The 22,580-nt window shown below is 36.2% G+C and overlaps 1 protein-coding gene across 1 annotated transcript in view; it reads right to left on the reverse strand.

Annotated features, from left to right (window-relative positions):
• Window positions 1-22,580, reverse strand: part of GABRB2 (gamma-aminobutyric acid type A receptor subunit beta2) — a 153,612-nt gene that overhangs the window by 15,620 nt on the left and 115,412 nt on the right. Inside the window, 3 exon segments of the mRNA XM_086621411.1 lie at window positions 2,644-2,888; window positions 3,971-4,123; window positions 5,323-5,460. Of these exon segments, the coding sequence (XP_086477537.1) occupies window positions 2,644-2,888; window positions 3,971-4,123; window positions 5,323-5,460 (536 nt within the window).

Below are 22,580 nucleotides of genomic sequence, written 5' to 3' on the forward strand. Positions count from 1 at the left end.
TGCATTAACTTCTACTTTGATTTTGCAAGTAGTTACGGATAGAAGGACTAATCAGCACTTCTCAGTACATTTTGTTGTTCAGAAGAGCTGTAAGAGGCTGTTACAAAAATTGGTGCTGGAATCTGCAGAAATCTAGTACAGATTTACTGGTCTATACTGTATGAACAAAGATGCTGCACTACAAGCGGCAGTTCCAATAACTATTCATTTGCCTTTTGTACAATGTTCATGCTGGATGCAGTAGCAGAGCTGTATAGAAGTTTTCATCCTCATGTTCTGAGGTTTATTACACATGGTATTATTCTTTTCTCACATAGTATCTGAAGTCTCAAACATAAATTCATAGTATTCCATGTAGTGATACAAGAGAAACCTAGTAATATCACAAAAGAATACTCATACTTCATAAAATGAGTACTTCAACTGTTGGATCCTAATTAGAAATGGAGCGTCTTCTTGGTGCCATTTCTAAAATACTTGGGTTTTCATGGCAGCCTGTGTCTGAACCAAATTTGGCAGATCCATTTTTGTTTCTTGTACATGAAAATAATTATATAATATTTAGCCCCCTTTCATAGATAAAATATTCAGGTCCATTAAATATGAATCTCTTTTCTCGCTGCTGGTCAAACAGCAAGAACAGCTGTCAGCTCCCTTCCTCCTCCCCAGAGCAGTTTATGCACAGTAGGACAATGTTCTCTGATCACTGCTCTGTTCTGATCCTCTGCTATTTGCTTGTCTATAGCTTAAGGGATTGCAAACTTGATTATCAGATCAGAGTGTATCCGGATACCAGAGCAGAACTGCCATAGACTTTGGACCATGCTGGCCTGGTACAGTAAGCAAAAGGCTCAGTATAAAAAAATACAAATAATGTAAAATTATTCCAAGTATACTTTGTGTTAATCCTGTAGGCTGGTGAATTTCTGCAACAGTTACAGGAATTAATTTACTCTGCTTACTGGATTGGATTAGTACACTAGTCAGTGCCTCAAACTCCAGTTTATGATTAGCAATTTGCCACTAGACTTTGGCTATTCTGTTACCTGGCTGGAAGATCTATTGTGTGAATAGGTGTATAGAAAATATCACAAGTGAAACAGCACACAAAAACAGAGCTCAGCTAGTGGTGATATTCTGACACATATGGATCTTAAATTTCCATTGGTGTTAGAGGAAAGGCTTCAGGTAAACACAGATTTAGTCTCATAAAATTACCTACAGGGTTTCTAAGTTAATAGCTTTGATTATTTAAAGAGAAACAGATTTTCAAAAAATAAACTTGACAAATTAAATAAAAGCTTGTAACTTTTTTTACATTGCTGAAAAATCACTAATAGAAAGAAAAAGATTTTATAGAGTCATCATGAACTTTACAATGGTAAAATGTGATCTATGGCATCATAACATCAAAATTCATCTAATCATTATGAATTTGCCTTCATTAATGTTTCTCTCAAATTACAAAGAAAAAAATAAATTAATTAAAGGGTGAGCTCTGAGCCATGGCAATATAATCCTCCATCTTAAAAGACTATAAACTATAATCTATAGAACTAACTGGTTTATGCTATCAACATGTGATGGATTTTTGTTGTTCCAGCAAAAATGCAACAAAATGTTCTTCTGTCTGCAGACACACTATGGTAATGTTGATGTTCTGAATAAACATGAGAAATTCCACCACGAGAGCTGTATGAAACTTATGTTTCCACTTCACAAATAATCAGCTGGTTTTTTTCTGGTTTAGTTTTTTAAAAAAAAAAAAATCTGATTTTGATTTTTCCCCTTAGAGTATCATGCTGAATTCCAAATTCAGAAAGCTTCCCATGCAAAAAAAAAAAAAAAAAACAACTTTATTTAACTTTCCAATTTTGCATATGTGTGAAAGTCTATGTTTCACACCGAGTACATGTTAGCATTCAGCCCAGATTTGTCACTGTGTGAAACTCATCCAAAATGGCCAAAGTGAAAAATGACAAGTGTTTTATGACAAGTGCTCCATTTTCATTAAGCATAATGTATACTTTTTCCAAAAGCGTGTATCTTGGCAAATGTATTTTTGCCTCAATTCTCCATCCCCAGGGGATTGGTTTTAGATTCAAAATTAACTGCACAGCAAGTTGATGCTTTATTTCTGAGCAGTTTCTCATTTAGTCAACAGTATATGTTGGCCATTATATGTTGTAAACATGCAAACTTTTCGAGCTTTAAACACTTCCGTAGCAAATATTTCCTATCCAGGTCATCTGAAAGATCTATCAAAGTAGGTTAAATTTAGGTTTTATTTCCAACGTTCCATACAGCTCTTACTAGACTATCAGCTACAGCCATCATTTTGGATTTGTTCCTTCGGAAACAGATCAAACATATTTAACTCTACATCCTGACTGAGAAAATACCTCACAGTGAAGCTTAACTGAGTGCATGCTTTAAAAAACAAGTCATTCAGTTTTCCAGGCTAGAGGGCAGCATTCATTGCTGAGGTGGCTAAGAACACTGCTATGCAGAGCTAAGACAAGATCATTATAATCCCACTCCACTCATTTTCTACAAGCAATTACATTTTAAAGCTCTGTCTGGCAGAAGTGAAAGTCTGCCTTCCTACGACAATGCTAAAAATATATCCCCGTTTCAGTCTACCTTATTGACATCCATTCGCAGCTTCTCATTGTTGGCACTGGCGGCCTTTTCTGCCGCTTTCTTTTGACGTTGAGGTCCCCTGCCAAAGAAGATGTAGTTGACCAACGCATACTCCAGCAGAGCCATGAAAACGAAGACAAAGCATCCCATAAGGTACATGTCAATGGCTTTCACATATGGAATTTTGGGAAGAGTCTCTCGAAGATGGGTGTTAATTGTTGTCATTGTGAGCACAGTTGTGATTCCTGGAAAAAAGAATTGACAAGTCTATTGATTGAATTAATTTTAATTTTCTAGTATAATAGCTCATAATATTCAAATGATAGAGCTGAAAAATTCTAGGAGATTTTTTTTCCCTGGTGGAATAAAACCACCCTCAACCTGCGTCTATATTGTTTGTCTTTAATTTTTTGTACAGCAAAGAAGGTTACACCTGCAACAATTCGCATTCAATCAATCAAACAGTAGTTGGATTCGATGACTGTGTTTTTAACCAGCCCAAGTGTAATCTTCTCCAACGAGTCTCAGTTATAAATTACCAGCCTAGAGTCACTGTTACCTTGCTTTCCTCCAGCATTTTCAGGATGTCTGCAGTTTTGAATTCTTATGGGAAAATGGTACAGAGAAAGGCCTGGTAACACTCGGACAGTATTCTATAAAGCTGAAATGTAAAATTCTCCATTGTATTTCACTTATTTTATCTGCATGAGGGCTGTACTGGCAGGAATCTGTTTGATTTATATAAAATTTGGCAACAGATACTCATGTTTATTTTTGTAACATGCTTGGATTCTCTGACGAGGGGCACAGCAGAAACAAACACACATGGGATTAGTGATGAGATATCCAAGTACTCTGGAGATTAATTAAGGAAATTGTTTTCCTTTTAGAATGTAAGGTAAAACCCTCAACTTAAAAAGTTAGCTACACCACCTTAGTAAAACTTTATTTAATTCATACCTGAAAGGAAAAGCAATTTATAATCCATAACACAGTGCTGAATGTGTGTTCTGGACTGCCATTGGCAAAAGCAAACTAAATGCATTCTCTTTGCAGAAAAACAAGCAGTAAAACAACAACAGAAAACGTCGAGACAATTAGGCTAATTCTGGTTACAATGATTATACAGTTAGCTAATTCAGACATGAAATCACTTTAATTTTTATTTAAATTGAGATGATTTGAATGTTGATTCAAATAATACAAAGCTTAACAAGCCAGACATAAAAAGATCTAACTTATTTATTTTTCAAATCATGCACTATCCTCTAAGCCAGAAGCAAGAAAAAACATTCAGCTAATGCATGAGATGTGTAAAAATGCCTACCTAAAGCAACTCTTGCAGCAGAAGCATCATAATTAATCCAGAAGGAAACCCAGGATAGGATAGTGATCAGAATAGAAGGCATGTAGGTCTGCAGAATGAAGTAACCAATGTTTCTCTTAAGTTTAAAGCTGAGAGAAAGCCTTGGGTAGGCACCTAAAAAAGAATATTTGGTACAGCCATAATTTACTTGTATAAAAGTCTGAAAACATTTTTTCTGTCATTTTTTGGTTTTATTGTTTCATGCAACATAGACTACATACAGAGTTGAAAGATCCAGGATAATTAGCTTCAGAATTTCTAGCAAAAATTTGGATTAAATAATCTTTAACTCTAAGGGTACAAGGGTGCTCTAGGTGCTTATCTACTGGTAATCATAATATTCAACAATCAACAGCCAAAATACACTTCAGAGCATCAAAGCATAGAAACATTTTTTCCCTGACAAGTTGCAGCACTGCCTACTTCAGTGCAATCCTTACTCTAACCTCTCCAGCAATGCAACATTTGCCTGGACTGGACACCAGAAGTATTTTGGTGTATAAAACACTTGTTGAAATAGGTGCCTAGAGATCACTACTTAAATCCTATTTCTGCTTGGTTTTGAAGAATTTGGGATGTGCAATCCTTCTATACAGCCTCCAAAAATGATTTCTATCCATACCTGGAAAGTGAGTTTTGAAGACTTTTTTTTTTAACACACCTAGCAGCTTTCTCAAGTAGGTAGAGAACGTCGCACAGTAATAGCCCATCCCAACTCTTGTCTCTCCTGAATGATTTAATATGTCATTGAAATGTTCTAGTTGTTTCTCATTTTGTTTTTTTTTTTTTTATGAAATCTAATCTTATTTTCTACTTCTCCCCACAAAGTATCTTTTCAGCCTTCAGACAGTCATATGGTTGCTAGCATAGGCTAAACTACAAATCCTGTGGAACAAATATTTTAAAGGTTTTACAGTGAAGACAAAATAATTAGTCTAATATATCCACAGCTTGGCACAAGGAACATCTAGAACTAGCGAAAGAAAGGTTCCTAAATTTCCTACAAGCTGAATTACTTCTTGCTGGGTTTAGGGTGCTGAGGTGTACAAGGGGCTTAATCAGTTTTCATAGGAACACAGAAAATACAGCTTATTTAAATGAGCCTTAACATGACAAACTACTGTATCCTCTTCTTATATTAATGAGTGATGCCTTATACACTGTCAAAGCTGTAATAAAAACTGCTCCTTTCAAAATTCACAGTTCCTGCTCTAATTTATTCCCATTTCTAAAATTTTTGCTCAGATCCCAAACTGCACATTGAGAATTAACCCATTTCTAAAAGTCTTCCCAGTGATTCCCCCTCTACAAACCTGTAGAGAAAACAACATTCTTGGTGATAAGCTTGTAGTCTACAATGGAGAACTGTGGCAGTTCGATCTTTGTCACTCCCGTGACTGCATTATCACCCCCACGCCAGTAAAACTCAATGTCATCTGTTGTATAGCCATCTATAAAAACAGGAGTAAATAGTTAACATACAAATCTCTTCTGACATCACGGAGAGCGGTCCAGAGAATTAATTCAGAAAATAACTTCAAATATGTTTCTAAAACTAAACCATTAAAAACATAATGGATATAAACACACAGATAGACGAGTAATTCTAAATATGATTTTAAATGGCAATCCTAGGTATACTTTTATCTTTTTTTAAAAATATATTATATCGACACATTAATAAAGCGAACTCTTTAAAACAAATTAAGACTACGCACATCCTATATACAGATAGTAACTGTACATTCAGCTTAAGGTGGCTTCTGATCCAAGGCTGGATAAAACAGTGTGGGTTTGCTGTAGTTTAAGCCACTGGGCTGAAACATCAGCACTGGTAACAGAAACATGACGAAGTCACCAGTGAGGCCTAGAAGAGATGCATTTCTGTCATGTACACCATGATCAGCATAGGAAAGAGGACAATGAGTAATACAGGTAAGAGAGAAGAAGTTATCTCAAGATATTTCCTTTGTATACTATGTAGTTTATAATCTAACTATAGATAAAAAGGACAAACTCCAGTTAAAACTCATTTAGATTCTACTTGTAAAAGCATTTTTTTTCTGAAAATGGATTGAATGCAGTAAAAGACAGTCACGTTCAATGAGGCCCTTGGAAGAAGCAAGTGTAGCAGATGCAACAGCTATCACTCTGGATGGCAAAAACACCCACCAAAAAACAAACAAAGCAAAAATATCCCATCACACACACACGAAAAATCTCAGAAGACAGGACATGTTCACGCAGTCGTAAAACATATGCATGAAACATGAATCCGAGTTTGCCAAATGGCAACTGAGCTAACTTGCATACTCCAGAGTTGGTATGCAGAACTGATCAGCAGATATCAGAAAAAAACCTGTCACAAAACCAGGAAACAAGATATTCTTGAAGGTTTGTAGCCTTTCAAAGGTTTTTGTTGTTGAAAACTGAAAATGAAAGAACAACTCAGAGACCTTTTGGGAAACTGACATAATAAAATTATATATATTTGACCTTGATTTTAAGTTCTCATCCACAGACAAAAGACAAAATTATATAATAAACACCATTTCAGAGTGCTCAAATAGCACTTAATTTCAAGGAATAATGCAGATTATGCATTTTGTGATAACCAAGAAACTATAAAACTGTTTCTGCAAATCATTAATTTTTGATAATTCAAGTATAATCCAGGTGCACAGCAGAAGCAGACGGCAAGTGAGTTTGAAGATATGAATCCAATAGTCTGAACACTGAAAACACTGAAACAACCATAAAAATCTATCCAACATACAGTAAGTTTTAAAGTATTTTGGTATTTGCATTCTCATACCATATTGATAGCAGTTCAATTTTTTTTTACATATGCAACTCTTTCATTCTGATTTTCATGGCATTAGCAGCAAAGCTGAAGTAATTTGATGGCAGAAAATGGAAAACTAATTTCAGGAATCAGAGCCATCTCATTCATACAGGACAGATTTTGAACAGCTCGTGAACATCAAGAATTCAAGATGGAACCTGCTCTTCTTTCAAAGTTGCTGACACTGACAGCAAAACTGATGAGAGAATAGATTTTTAAAATGTTTGTGAAACAATTTCTTCCTTAATCTTTCCATTTACCCAAAAGCTCTCTAGCTTTAGCTGATGACATCTACCAAAGAAAAAAGAGACTTGTATCTTCTAAATAATCTTCAGGTTAATGGAGAAAAAGCTCTACAAATGTGGAACATGATATGTTTTTGACATACCCAGAACTCCGTAAGAAACAGAGTTCAAATTCACACCAACAGATAGCTTACATCAATGGTTACTGGTTTGCTTCCTCTCATACTTTCTCTCCTGTTTCACCAACATGAGAATCATCAAAGGAATAACTGAACGTAATTTGGACTAATAACTTCTCATAATAGTTAGCTTCCTTCCTCTGTTTAGACAGTGCCATCCAAAAAATTGGCTAAATTCCTCTACATCGAATTTTTGTAGAAGAAAGAATCTCATAGATATCATAATCTTTACATTTACTCTATGTTACTTTTTCAGAGTCTAAAACATGAGAAGTTTGAAAAAGAGCCAAAACTACTGCTATCTGTCTGTAGGTGGCCTATCCTCTGTAATGAAACAAGCATCATCCATGACTTGACAATCATATTGAGGCTTCTTACGCACTTTGTGATACAAAGTATGTTCAAATCTGCATTTTTAATCATCAGAATTCATCAGCTTTGAAGTTGTCTCATGAATATCAACATGTGATTGAACTTTGCTTTTTGCTTACAGCAACTTTGCATAGGAAAACCTTTAGCATCCCACATAGAATTATCTCAGATGAAATTTACAGCATAAAATTGTTCCATGTTGAGCAAGAGATCCTGTACTTAGAGGTAATAATAGTTTTAACACAATGATTTCCAATAACTAAGCAAGGTGTCCTTAGCTCAGCCAAGACTGTTGTCAGAACTGACTCTGAATTGTTCTACAGTATCAGATAAATTATTTCAAAAGAGTAAAATTACAGACTTTTCCAGGAGATTGGAATTGTTTTTACATAAGGAAATAATGTATTTTGCTTCTTTATTATGATTTTTCTGAGACTGCCTAGTTACATGAGAGCCTCCCCCTCTATCTCTCATTTCTTCAGCTTGTTCTATTTCCTCCACAATGTAAAGATGGCAAAAGGTACACGACAATAATACACAATACTTCAAAACTTTCTTTCCTTCTAAAATGACTCGAAGTACTGACGCACTTCTATGTATTGAATGTTTTAAGAAATGAAGAATACTTGCACTTAGCTACATAATTGAGACTACCATAGTTTATGAACTTACAGACTTGAGCTGTGAAATACAACTTGAAAACTTTTGACAATATACTTTAATCCTTAATTTAGCTTTTTTACATTCATTACTTTTTCTGGTAAAAGCTTATAGGAAGTTCTGGCTTTGATACTGTTCATGTAACATCTTGGTAATTCCTCTCCTCTTCCCTGGATTGTGAGTATGAATGTCTCATCCTGCCTGTCCCCATCCTCTGGGTCTCCAGTGGCTATCTGTAAAAGCTGTATTCCAGCAAAGAGACCTTGTTTTTGCAAATTGTTACTTACCACCTGAATCCACTAATAACAAAAGGTCTTGTCATGTTCCCAAATACTGCATGGAAAGAAGGTTCTCTGTCCTTTTTGGGATGCACGTAGGACCACTACACCTATTTGTGTACCTTATCCCAGTGGAGAAGGTTGTTTGACAGGAAAGAAAATTACTGTTAGCATTGGGGCACTGGCTGTTGACAAGTTGTTTCTACTCTCTGCAGGGTACTAGATTTTAAGCACCGCTAGATCTGCTTCATTTTCTTTAAAAGGCACTTTTCCAGGAAGATCAATGGTACATGGATGGATGTCATGAACAATTGTGTTCATGGCAAGACAGGTCCACTTCAGTAAGGCATTTAAAGGGAATACATTTGTTTCAGCATTTGTGTGAAGCACAAATCCTTCATCAGTGCAGCAAGATCTTTGGTCATTTTCCAAGGTTACATGGTATGAGGAACATGTGCAGATTCTGCAGACCTGAAACTCATCAAGTTGTCATGATATCTTTTACTTTTCTGGTCAGAAGTCTATCTTCAGAAAAAAGGCAGACAGCTTACTTATGTTTCCTTGTGTATCACCACTTTATATCTGTCAAGTCTCACTCTAGGCTTCCAGAGAGAAAATAAAATAAAATCTAAAATAAAATACAGAAAAAGAAATAAATTGGCTAATCTTGAGATGTAAAAGCAAGTATATGTTATGAAAAATACAAAATAACATTCTTGGAGAGTTTAGAAAGAATATTATTACATACCTTGTTGTGAGGATTCACTCTTACCTTGCGATACTGCTGAGTTTTGCTGATGTTCTATCTCAAATCTACCTTGCCCTCCAACAGGAAGTTCCAGATTCCAATATCATTTACTGAAGTTGGTGGAATTAATCAAGCTAATTTATTTAATTTTGAGGTAATTTAACCATTAGACTTCATAACTAATAAATCCATCTTTCATTTATCTTTCTGACACAGTAAATGCTAAAATAAGTCAGAGCAACAAAAAACCCCCACTTTTTATGTAAGAGAAAACATGTTTATAAAAAGCCCAAATGGCTCTTCATTTATTTTATTTTTTAGGACATCTGCTAGTAGAACTTTTCTAACTGGCTATACATGGTTTGACCTTGAACCGTCAAATCATACCAGGGTTCACGCAAAAAAGAATCATAGAATGGTTTGGGTTGGAAGGAACATTAAAGATCATTTAGTTCCAACCCCCCTGCCATGGGCAGGGACACCTTACACTAGGGTCAGGTTGGCTCAAAGCCTCCTCTAATCTGGCCTGGAACATTTCCAGGGATGGGGTATCCACAACTTCTCTGGGCCACCTCTTCTGGTGCCTCACCACCCTCAGAGCAAAGAATTTCTTCCTTATTTCTAATTGAAATCTTCTCTCTTTCAGTTTAAATCCATTGCCCCTTGTCTCATCACTACCTGCCCTTGTAAAAAGTCCCTTCCTGGTCTTCCTCTGGACCCGTTCCAACAGGTCCATGTCATTCTTATGTTGGGGGCCCCAGAGCTGAATGCAATACTCCAGATGGGGTCTCATGAGAGCAGAGTAGAGGTCCCTCTGGATGTCATCCCTTCCCTCCAGTGTGTTGACCACACTACACAGCTTGGTGTCGTCGGCAAACTTCCTGAGAGTGCACTTAAACTCAGTCCAGCACAGTGAGCTTTCTGTGCACTCTTCCTCGCTGACCGAAGGATCTTGAACTCCATCATTTCATGGTCAGTGCAGCCAAGGCATCACCTGAGCTTCACGTTCCCCACCAGCTCCTCCTTGCTGGTGAAAATAAGGTCCAGCATAGCACCTCTCCTCCTTGGTTGCTCTGTCACTAAGAACTCCAGGATTTACATTCCAGCAGACTGCCAAATGCACCAACATTCCCCCTCTACCAGGAAGATGTCGTTAAGCTTCTCCTTGTGTTCTCACAGCCTTAATACTAAGCAAATATCGACAACTACTTCTTAAGGAGAGCTGAACCGCTTTGAAAATGTCACCCAAAAGTTCAAACCAAAGATTCCAAAATACTCAGCTCTGGGCTACTTTGGGGAGACCGTGCAGAACTCTCTGCTGCGTAAGGTACTTATGTTGGGGAAACGCTAAGCTGAGACTTTAACACTGAATGACAAGACCTGTTAGCAGGTATTGATAAGAAGAATTTCAGGAAGTCTCTTCAAGCTTTCATTACAATACTTCTCTCTCCAAGAGATAAATTTCCAAGAAGGATAAATTATCACATTCATTTCATAACATGGAAAAGGAGAGAAAAGAACATTACAGTCGTCTACAAATGAATGCTATTGTGTACTGCGAAAGTACCCAAAGATAATTGCATATAAGTCTAATATCTGCAAAATATCTGCCAGGGGAGAGAATGAGCCTATTCATGTCTCTAGTGAATGTTTCACAGATATTGAAGTCCAATTACCTGAGGCTATAATAAACTCCATCTGCAGGTATTTGGGACTCAAAACAACTCTACTTACAAGTTAAATTTATTTAAAGACCAACCAATTTAAAATAGTAATAAGCAGTCTAGAAAGAATAATCTGTGGCTTTTGACAAGAAAAAGGCAGAATTAATGAATGTCGGCTCAATATTTCTAAATTATCAGATCACGTGTCAGTAGCATAGAAAGTAAAGCATACTAAAATCAAAAACACTGCAAGTCCTTTTTGCAATAATCTGAGTTCAGCACAAAACATTATTTGATTTAGATTGTAAAAGAACTGTTGTTTTACTACATATAAAATTGTATGTAGCACTGCTACCAGCACAGGGAATCTGATTAATTGTGTTTTCCTAAACTGTTTATATATCAGCAGCAGCACAATTTACTTCGCATTCAGAAAGTTCAGTTTTTCATTTCTGTCACGCATCACACATCGGCAGTCAACCAAATCAATACATTGTCCTGGTAATATGGCACCAATCCTGAAAGAAGCAAAGCATTCTCGACTGCCATTAACATGGACAGGGAGTTTATCATGCCCATACTTTAAGGAATGATAGATGATGGAGCACTGCAGGAGAAAAATAAACAACCAGTAGAACATATAATAAACCCCTCTTCATACAGAAACTGCTAAAACACTTTTTTTTTTCTAGTCTATCCAAAAAATGTCAAAATTCAGAATTTTTTTAAACACAAGCAACCTAAAATGAAAGCTGTAGCATTACTGGTTGAGCATAAAAGTATTTAGGCACGTGACAGCTATCAGGAACACCACACAATGGAAGAAGCCAACTTCTTTAAAAAGCTCAGGATTTGTCAGTAGGATTCACTGCCTCACAGAGCTTTTGTGACAGCTGGGCTATATTTTAGATTGATACATAGACACACATACACATCCATAACGTGCACACTATGCAGCAATTCAAGTGGTCCATATTACCAATGCTATGGTAGCACACGAAGACTAAAGATAAAGACAGTTGTTCTTTGGGGGGGGGGCAGAACCAAACATGCAAAACAGTGAAAACATGGCTAAACCAGAGAGGATTCTGAGGCCATGCATTAACCTCGCTCTGCTCTGAACCACCAGCAAACTGACTGTTCATTGCTGGAACAGTATTGGCCGCTACATACATACATTCAGCATCACATCCGAGCTAAGGAGAACTACTTCAGCATTAACAATGAGGCAAAAGGATCCTGTTCGGAACGGTTTTAATCCTAACCTCGTCTGCTCAAGCTTATCCAAAACAGTGTCCCTCTAGTTACATCTTCTATCAGCCATTCTGGACACTGTCAGCATGGAAATATGATGAAGCGTAATTTGGCCACTTCAACAAGATTTCTGCTCAGCAGGTCTGGAGGCTCAGTCAGAGCTGGTATTGCACCAGGTGATCTTTCTGATCACCTGAGCTATTTGTCTTTTGCTCACCAATATGAAACACTTGAGAACTCAGCTTACAGCAGGTTCTGGAAATAAATGCTACTATAAAGTACAAGAAGAATAGGATATACATTATGGAGAATAACATAGTTGCATTATACACATGGTATTTCTTGAAAAAAAAAATCACAAAATTACATTATAATATAAAAAAATCTATGGACTCATAGTTAGGGAATAAGTACCAAACTACTTAGTCTCCCAGGTCTCTGCTACTATCAATTGGATTTTCTTTGCCTAGCAACTCACAATATAGTAGCTTCCTAAAATAAAATGGATGATATCTATACCAGACTCAATGTTTTGATAAACAATACACAAAATATTCTTAGCTGACAGTCTTAAGACATATTAATTTATTTAAATGCAGGTCATAGACTATCAGGCTATTTGAGAAACTTGACATCTACAGGTCCTGTACCATGAGATGAATGCTATACAGAAATATTAAATAAATGGTTAATCCTGTTTATATTACAGACCATGGAACACCTTTAGTAGCAATATCTATGCATTTTATTTATTTTTAATCATAGAATCACTAATTTCTCCTTTTTCAAGAATTTCTTCAGCAGTTTTGCATTTGCTCAGAGCAAACAGCAAAATTACTTATAAAATCTTAAGTAGCAGGCAAAGCAGATTTTGAAATTCCAAAACCCTTCAGAACACTCAAGCTTACTTCACTGCATCACTTCATTCTTCACCATCCACTCATTCATTCAAAAACATAGCCAGAAAGAATAAGTTAGAAGTCTTTCTTTGAATATACAGAGGTCTTCAAAGCTGAGGAGAATACAAGTCACCATACACTGAAACCAATGGGATGATATTAAGGAGAGAAGGTAAGTTAGAGTTTATGTACTGCTGAACACATTTGGCATTAGAGAAACTGGAAAAAGCATACTGGACTTGTTTCTCTCTCCTCTTTCTCACCCTCCCAAAATTCTGTCTTTCTGCATAAAACATTAAAATTCTTTTTACATTTCACTTCAAAGACTTTTTCCCCTAAGGCTCTGAGGATTTGGATACAAAACAGGATGTACAATTTTCTGACTGCAGTGAAACTCAATTGATTTTTAGATTAAATTGGTAACATTCTCAAAAAACAATCACCTTCCAGTTGTACAAATGGTTCCTTACTGGAGAGATTGGGTAAGGAGAAGAAGAACGGGAAGAACGAAATGCGACTCCATAATTACGCAGGACAATATACAGCTATTAAAAAAAAGGTGTTTTGATGGACAAGTTAAATTACAAAATTGATGCCAGGGCCCAGAGCAGGCTTTTCATGGTGCTGGCAGAACCAAGTTTAATTTTCACCTAAGGACTTCAGGCTGATTCGTGCTTACAGTAAGCCTAGTAACTTACAGAATAGGTGTCCTGGCACAACCCATTAAATGTCATTTTTGGTCTTTTTCCTAATGATTTCAGTGAAAATCATTTGTACTTTAGGGTACTTGCTGAAAAATGCTTTCACAAGTAAGTTTCCACTGTTACAATATTTCTAGGAAAAGAAAGAGAGATTAGAAAAAGGTAAGGAGAACTGTATCAGGGCAATAATATTCAAAAACCTTCTAGCTCCTAGAACTTGGCAATTTCTTGCAATCTTTCTGCTTCCATAAGCTCAGCTACTCCCACCAGTATGAATGATCTAAAAAGTTATTGGATTCAACACCGTGGAGATCTTGCAAGTCTAAATGTTCCTCCCATAACAGAGAGACGAGTATATGCAGCACAGTGGTGCCTGGTGACACGGAGCTAACGATGGCTAATTAGCCCAAAGCGGGTGTCACGTCATCAGAACTATATTCTTTCTGAGACTATAGCAACAACCAGGCACCACAGTCCAGCACTAGTCTCTGACTACACACTGGCACTTTCTGGTAGCTTGGAGTACAGATCTTTCCCAGATCTGTGGGAATTCACAAGTCACACACAAGAATGCTCTTTGTCTTTTCCTTCTGACCTCCATCATTCATTTGTGCTTGGTGTTTCCTGCAGACCAAGTGCTATGTTTATGCATTGAGCATAACCCAGAACACAATAATGTATAATACATCTGATCCGGTTTTATTTATTTAAATGTCTAAAGTTCAGGGATCTCCATCACTATTGAAATTACATGTCTGATTTCTCTAGGCAAAAAAACCTAATATTAGATAACTATGCACATTTTATACAGTACCTAGAAACATCCTATCTCATAGTTTTGCCACAGTTTGTGTTATCTAATCCACTTCATTTAGCAGACGACCTCTTCTGAGGATAAGGTTGACAATGATATGTTAGTTTTGTGCATTGATTAACTCTGGATCATCCTCAAAGGGGATTTTAGCATAGCATGGGTGACATTAGGAAAACGCTATGTGAAGAAAACATGAGTGGTGACTGTTGCCGATATAAAGATAGCACTAAACATACTTATTTCTCACTTCTACTAATAGTATTACAAAGAAAAAAATCCCTCAATCTGTAAATCTCAAAAAGCAGATTATTATACATTACAGTTCTGCAATAAAGTGTATTAATTCCCTGTTAAACATATCATACAAAAAAGGAGTTCCTAAGCACACTAGTAACTATATTAAACATGACAAATCTGTCTTACATATAAAAGACTTTTGAAGGGGGGGGGAGGAAGTCTAGTTTAATTTTTAATTAAAAGCAGACTATGGCAGAATACTGAGAAGCTGAATGTTAAGAAGTCCAGAATAATGGTCCATTTTCTTGAAGCTCAATTTGATTATCAGCGATACTGAAGAACCAAGAAACTTACTTTCACTTCTCATGAGAGTAGATCTTCAAAGACACAGTAGAAATTGTAATAGATAACTGTGAGGATAATATCAATCATTGCTGAGGAAAGCAACATTTAGGCAGAAGTAACAAACTGCTATTTAAACGTGAACCGCAGCTGACGTAAATATGATAAAAAAGAACACATCGATTCTTAAGTTATCTATTTCAATGCCATTAAATCACAAAATGAACAGAACTCAAGTGAAAATAACCATTTTGAAAAGACAAGTGATGTTGAAGATCCAATTTGGGTGCAGAGGGAACAATTTTTTGTACTTCAATGCAAATATATACTGAATTTCTCAACTGCATTCCAAAAAGATAGTTTTGAAGACTGATGGAAATGTCCTAAACCCCAACTTTTTGCATAAAACTGAAGACTGTTTCTGATATATGAAAACAATTATTAGCAACTGTCTTCTACCTTGGAGTAGGCCATGTTTCCAGGAACAGAACTTTTACAGTAAAATCACACTGAGTAGGTGTAAATGACCCATTATTTTCTCCTCCCACCCTTTATTAAGGGCAAAGATCATGTGGGGGAAAAGATACTTACATTTGCACCTTACCATCGATTTCATCATTGCAACCTGTATTCATCCTCGTGTTGAGCTGATCCCTACACTTTTATCTCATTCAGCTACATTAACTGGTAATTTATGCAGAGGAAAATTAGTGTCCAAAACAGTTATATATGCTCTAGAAATGATGAAGGGGCTCAGACGTTGAATATTGGTTTTGAACAGGTGAAAAAATCTCCTGATTTTCTTACCTAAGAGAAGACTCAATTGAAAGACTATATATGTTAGACTTTCGTCCTTTCAGCTGATTTAAGAGTTGGTCTTTCCAAAACTGGAAATAGAAGTGAGGGGTATATTCAAACAAATGAATCAGTAAAACATCATCCACACAAGCTCAATTTTTAATACCCTACAACGTTTAGTCTTACATAGCTAAGTTCCCCACGACCCACTAGCAGCCTACATTTTGAATGCTGATGTACATTAAAAAAAGAGGAAAAATGAACATCTGGCAACCCTAACATTATTTATAAAATTCCATTAATACTTCACTCTGCTTAATTATTCCATAACTGTATTAAAAATCCAAGGCCACAAGAAGAAAAACTAATTTGGGGAAGAAAAGCCTCCTGTCTGACACCTTTTGTCGTTTGTTCAATTTAGAAAAATATTGATTCATTGAGATACATTAGCTTGCAACACAGTGTGAGGCAGTGTTCTGGAAGAGTATTCTGTCTTTACCTGCAGCATTCAGGACATCACAGTGTCTAAAAGACTTCTACTTTTAAACAAAAATCTTGCTATGAAAGAATAGGAACATTGCTCTCATTGACTGTCCAATAACAATACACTAAAAACTGTTATTGATAGGAGGTAGACATCATTAGAACATCAAAAAAACACGTTTTTACACATGTAGAATTAAGGTTGGTTTTGGACACTTAATTGATCTTGTAAAAATTAATTTTCTTTTAGCAATGAGTAAGTTATAATGTATAATTTTTCTAATGTCATCTATATGCATAAATTTGGGAACTTTTTCTTAATACGGTGTCCTATCTGGATAAGACCTCTGTCTTCTAAAAGTTTTTCAAAGATAATTGCACATACCCTTCCTGTGGAGAACTATTTATACAGTACCACGTGACAGAAGTTTATAGGCATGTTAATTATAGACCCTGATTTTTTAGAACTACATCAATATTTCCTCAAAATTGCAAAAGACCTGTAACACTCTCAAACGTCCTTCACACAGACTGGTTGGTATCAGAAACCACGTTGCTGCCTTTTCAAAATATTTCAGTGGGAGCTGTGTGCCTCAAGGCACAGAGGACTTTTCCGTAGGAAACTCCGTTGTGACACTTATATTGGAAAAGACAGCACGAGTTTGTTGGCAGTATCCCAACTACTTTCCCAGGATATTGAAACAGGTGAGAATAAATTCTTCTGACACCTAACCCTCCAGGTTGTAGAAACAGTATACAAAGAGAAGTTATTTGGTGGGTAACAAGATGCTAACAGTTGTGGATAGGAATGCACAAGGCAGCAGGAACTGGAAGTGTTTTAACAGGAGATGGGACAAGGCCAAAGAAGGAGAAAAATCTACTTCAGCTCTCTGCATTTATTTGGCATGGTTGACTGTAACCCTGAAGAGCCCCAAACATGTTGTTAAGCACCTACCTTCCGTGAAATCCAGGGCAGAAGCAATCTCCTTTCGCATTTTCCTCACTAGAAGAGTTCACTTATTCTAGTTCAGTTTAAAGTTTTAGCATTTATGTACCACAAAGTCATGTTAAATCCTGCTCTATAGGCAATATCCTGTTTTACTTGGTATCCTGTATTCCCCTGCAGTTTGCATTGACGTTGCCAGGTATCACACCAAGACAACTTCATTACTACATTTCAGAAGTTTTTAAGTTAACAAAATTGTCTATAACTTTTCTAACATTCACTTTTCTTCTGAGTAGCAACTGCAGGCATTGCTTAGGGCTATGCCTATTGCTTGAAGTAAATGTGACTGAGACAAGATAATGCCAACCCTTAAAGGAACTTTTTCCTGTAAGTAGATTTTAACACACTGTTGGCTTTTATTCTGTTTTCCTCTAGCTCTAGTATCGTAACTGTGTCAATATGCAAATATGTATTACATAAGGTTGCCTCTTGGGCCGGAAAAGCAGGATATCTGCATGTAAATGTTCATTAAAAGGAATCCAGTACGATATTTTAACATACATAAAAGGGAATCAGCCTCAAATACAGAAGTTAAAGCCCTACATCTTTATGCTGAGAGCCCCATGTGGACTGCACCTCTCTCGTGCCTTTGAAATAAATACCCTTCTTCAAAAAAACTAAGAGAAAAAACACATGAATAATACAATAATGTATAATACACAATGCAGCAGTGGAAAATGCTATTATTAGTACTTCATAATCACTATATTTTCCTGACACAACTGCCCAGCTTCATTCTTGAAGGAATTATGACTCAATTCTGCTCCTAACTAAAAAAAAAAAAAAAAAATTGAAATCAAGCAATTTGACAATATTTTCATATGAGCCTACAGTATTCCATACCTGTGCTTGCGAGTTCCCTATTTAAACTGCCTTCTTCCCCGTACAGTGAAGTTCCCAGCATATCCTTACAACCCAAGGCTTATTTGCATCACACGTCAGTATCTACATTTATATTCCTATTTTCTAAATTTGTCCTTCCTTTAGAAAGTGTTATCCTGTGTGTGTCTGTGGGATTCATGAATCAGAAAATTATTTGCAGGGAATCATTCACATCTGCAAACTCGTAACAACGCAGCACTGTTTAAAAATAGTCAGTAAAGTTACACACAAAAACAAAACTAAAAGGATCGAGGTGAAATAGCCCTTACTGGAGGACCACACAGGCTAGAGTCTTCATTTTGAAGGAACTGTTTGGCTGTTAACAACAGTAAACATTATACTAATAATAACATAAACATAGATGCATGTGAACATAAAGGAGAGGATTCATCCCCAACCCCAGAAAAAACTAAAAGTACCCACATTCCTGTGCTCACAAGCATAGTAAGCACCAGAAGGCCAGGAGCAGAATGGTGAGGAGTAGCTCTCAGAGGATGCACCACTGAGCTTTAAGCTATATGCTCAACCTCTGCACCTCTTTGGGGACCCTCTAAATTCTCCTTGCAGCCTTACTGTACAGGTAGCTGATCACTGATTAAAAAACTTCCAATATCAGAACCACAATTGTAAAATAGATCAACATCTGTACAACACTTACTAGGACAAAGGGAGAAAAGAGAGTCTAAAAATATTAAATGCCAAGTGGGCAGTAATTTAACTATAACTTTCCTTCCAATTTTTGTTTGTTTGTTTTGCTTTTGGATTAAATCCTATACATGGGAGACAGCCTGCCAGCTTAGTGAGAATAAAAAAAATAAAAATCTACGGTGCACTGATCAAATTGTTGTCCTCTTCGCTAACCCAAAGTGTTCATGACCCTGTTTATTCTAACTATTTGACGCATCATTAACTAAGAAAGATAGCACTATATTGTTAACATTTTCTGTAGGAGCATCAGCGTGCTTGGAATAAGGTCAATAGTTGAAGATATGGAATTATCATAGTACCAGCATTTAAAAAGCCTACTGGCAACTAGCAAGCAATCCATTAAAATCAGGAGAATATAGGAAAAAAACAAATGGAGCTTTTTTTCTGAAAGCATACATAAAATATGCTAAATTTCTTTTTAAATATCCAGATTTTGAAATCTTTAACCACTCTAAATAGCAGAGTATGAATACATGGTCTAATGCATAAAAACTATACATGTAAACGTGCACCTAGCTACAGATATTCTCTACATAACCTGAATATCAAGTATATCAAGAAAGATCCCATATAAATAACAATGAATATCAGGAAAAAAGAAAAATAGGAAATCATCAAACTGTCGTATTTGTTGTAGATGACAACGACAAAATTACTGAGGACTTATAGCTGAACTGCATATTCAGGAATGATACCTTCTTTGAAAAGAATTTTCACTGATTTTGTTGAGAATGATCTTTAAGTGTGTGCTGTTTAACCATGAGCAGACATATCAGAAGCTGCACTTATATCACCTGTGTTCTGCATAGTTACCATATGTCAATATTTCAGAGTCATTGGTAACTCAGAAACTGCAGTAAGATTTTTTTTTTTTTCTGAGAAAAGATAGCAATACAGTGGCAGTTGCTCAGATGGTGTTGGTTGTCAATAGAGTCATGAGTGTTTACACCTGTTGAGCATCTTCCAATAGACATTTTTCAGGCCAGCAAGGTTATCGGAAAGAAGGTGAGGCTAACACTGGGTACATGTTTTCGGTTGCTTTTACCATCATGGCAACACTAGAGAGCATTAGAAACTCAATCATGTGAAAAACGGCACTATCAAGGGAAAATTAATTCCAATTTAGAAAGGCTAGAATTATTTTAGCACTCAAACTACAGGAAGACAAAAATCAAATCAAATTTAGAAAAAAAAAAAAACCACCACAAAACAACCACCAAAGAGAAAAAGATATTGCAACAAAGAAAAGTCCTTCTTAACAAGGAAAATTAATTTGAAGCATATTAGAGAAAAAACAAGGGACAATTTTGCTTTCAAGCTGTCTGCCTTACTTCAGCTTTGGTAGACTATAAAGTGTTTAGGGCTTTATTATTGCCTATATCCAGTTCTTGTATATATTTAAAGTATGTGCAAATTAATCCATAGTGTGTTATGGAGAGCTAACTTGTGAATGGTCTAAAGCATAGAGAAAAAACAACTTTTGGTAGCATATTCCAAAATATGTCTGCCTCATGAGAACAAAAATTTCATATTCCAAAATATGTCTCATATTCCAAAATATGTCTGCCTCATGAACCGCTTAGATCATTTTATAACCTGTCTTTATACTACACTCTCCTTTTAAATCAGTTCTCAGCATGGATGACGTTAGAGTATACGGGTTTTTTTGAAGAAGGAAACACTTTACAGTTCTACCTGTACATTCCCTGGAGGTAACCCTCTAACACAGTTTTCAGCCAAATAAAATCACTTGAAAAGACTGAGGGAAACAAAGAATCAGTCTTGTCTAATGAAGATTTCATGGATTGTACCTATCAGCATTAATAATTTTTAATCACCTCACAACTGATAAGACACTGTATTAGGGGGTAAGGAGTATGTCACCTACCAATTAAATGCAGCCATTTAGTAGCACAAAGCAGTCTCACACAACAATTTATTGCATACAGTGAGGAATACAGAATCCAATTAAAATTTCAGGGGAGTTTAGCAGGGCAGAATTTAATTAGCAAAGGTACAATTTTGCCAGGAGACTGTGGCTAACACCTGTTCTGAAGTGTAAAGTGACAAGAAATATGTAGTAACAACATTTGGGTCATAATTCATGTTCATTTGCTAGACAGCATTTAAATCCTGTTTCCCTTAGACTGAGAGAAGCACTGCTTTCTCAGTTCCCAGCACTGCTTGCAGAAGTCTCTGGACTCATTCCAAATCCTAATCCAAACCAAACAAACTGTTGAGGCATGAAATACTCTTATTTTCATATTTCCTGCACACAGTCTAAATCCCACTTAGTAGCATCTTTTACCGACTCTCGGCGAACAGCTGCGATGCTCTTGAGTGGCCACAGGGACACAATAGTTGTGCCTACACCACGTGGCAAGCAGGCAAGGAGGTGGTGTGAACCATCCTCAAGTCTTTTTCCTTTGCAAGCAAACAAGGCCAAACAGGCGGGAGAATGCTCAGTGAATGAATACGTTTTTCTCATTGGGATACCACCGAAATGCCTCATCTGAAGCAGATGGTCAAGAGCACCTTCTCAGCACATATGCAGAACCAAGAGGACTCAGTTCCATCGTATTTTTAAAGCCGACTTGATCTGAGACTTTCTTAAATCCCACTATTTATCTTTTTACATGCCCAAAGTGAAAATTACAACACTAATTTACTTAAAGGTATTAGAACACCTCCTGAAATTTTTGTAAACGTTCCCAACAGTAGAAGCTTTAACAATGAACTGAAATAAATCATGAACTGAATCACCATCATTTTCTGTTACACTCTTTTGGTATTTTTGCTTGCTTAGGAGAAAGTTGGTATTTGCTTTGATACGGATGCAAAACACCCATGGAAACACACCTTTAATTCACAGTTCTAGAAGTGGTATCTTGCAAAGCCTAATAAGAGCATTGCATACATGCTATCTTAAATGATTGCAGTTAACGTTTTTTCTCTAGATTCACTGGCAACTTCATTAGCATTAACAGCAAGTCACTGGACTACCTCACTGATGAAAAGATGAAGTCACTGATTAAGCCATTCATTATATCCATCAGCATTATACTTGCAACTTAAAATCCTATCTATTAATGATGTAAGAAAAGAAACAGAAATCAGAAACCCAGCATTAATGAACCCTACTGTTAGTAAATCCACATGTAGCTGCAGTACAGGAAAAATAAAGCATCAAGATTAAAGCTTTGAGCTTTGATAATTACATAAATAATGAGAGAGAAAATATTTTGAAAGCCTCACTCAAATTCTGGCAATATTTTTCTAAGTAGAAATGCAAAGAGTGTTTCAAAAACATTCATATTTGCCTTGAGGCTGCCCTTTGAACAACAGAAACATGGAATACCATTACTTTAATTCTTATTTAGAATTTTCAATTCAATATTGAAAATATAACTTTTCATCATAAAATGAAGTATATGCTCTGCATTTCTTACAATTACT

Source organism: Tauraco erythrolophus, chromosome 16 (genome assembly GCF_009769465.1).
Source record: "Tauraco erythrolophus isolate bTauEry1 chromosome 16, bTauEry1.pri, whole genome shotgun sequence".
In the NCBI taxonomy this organism is placed as follows: Eukaryota; Metazoa; Chordata; class Aves; order Musophagiformes; family Musophagidae; genus Tauraco; species Tauraco erythrolophus.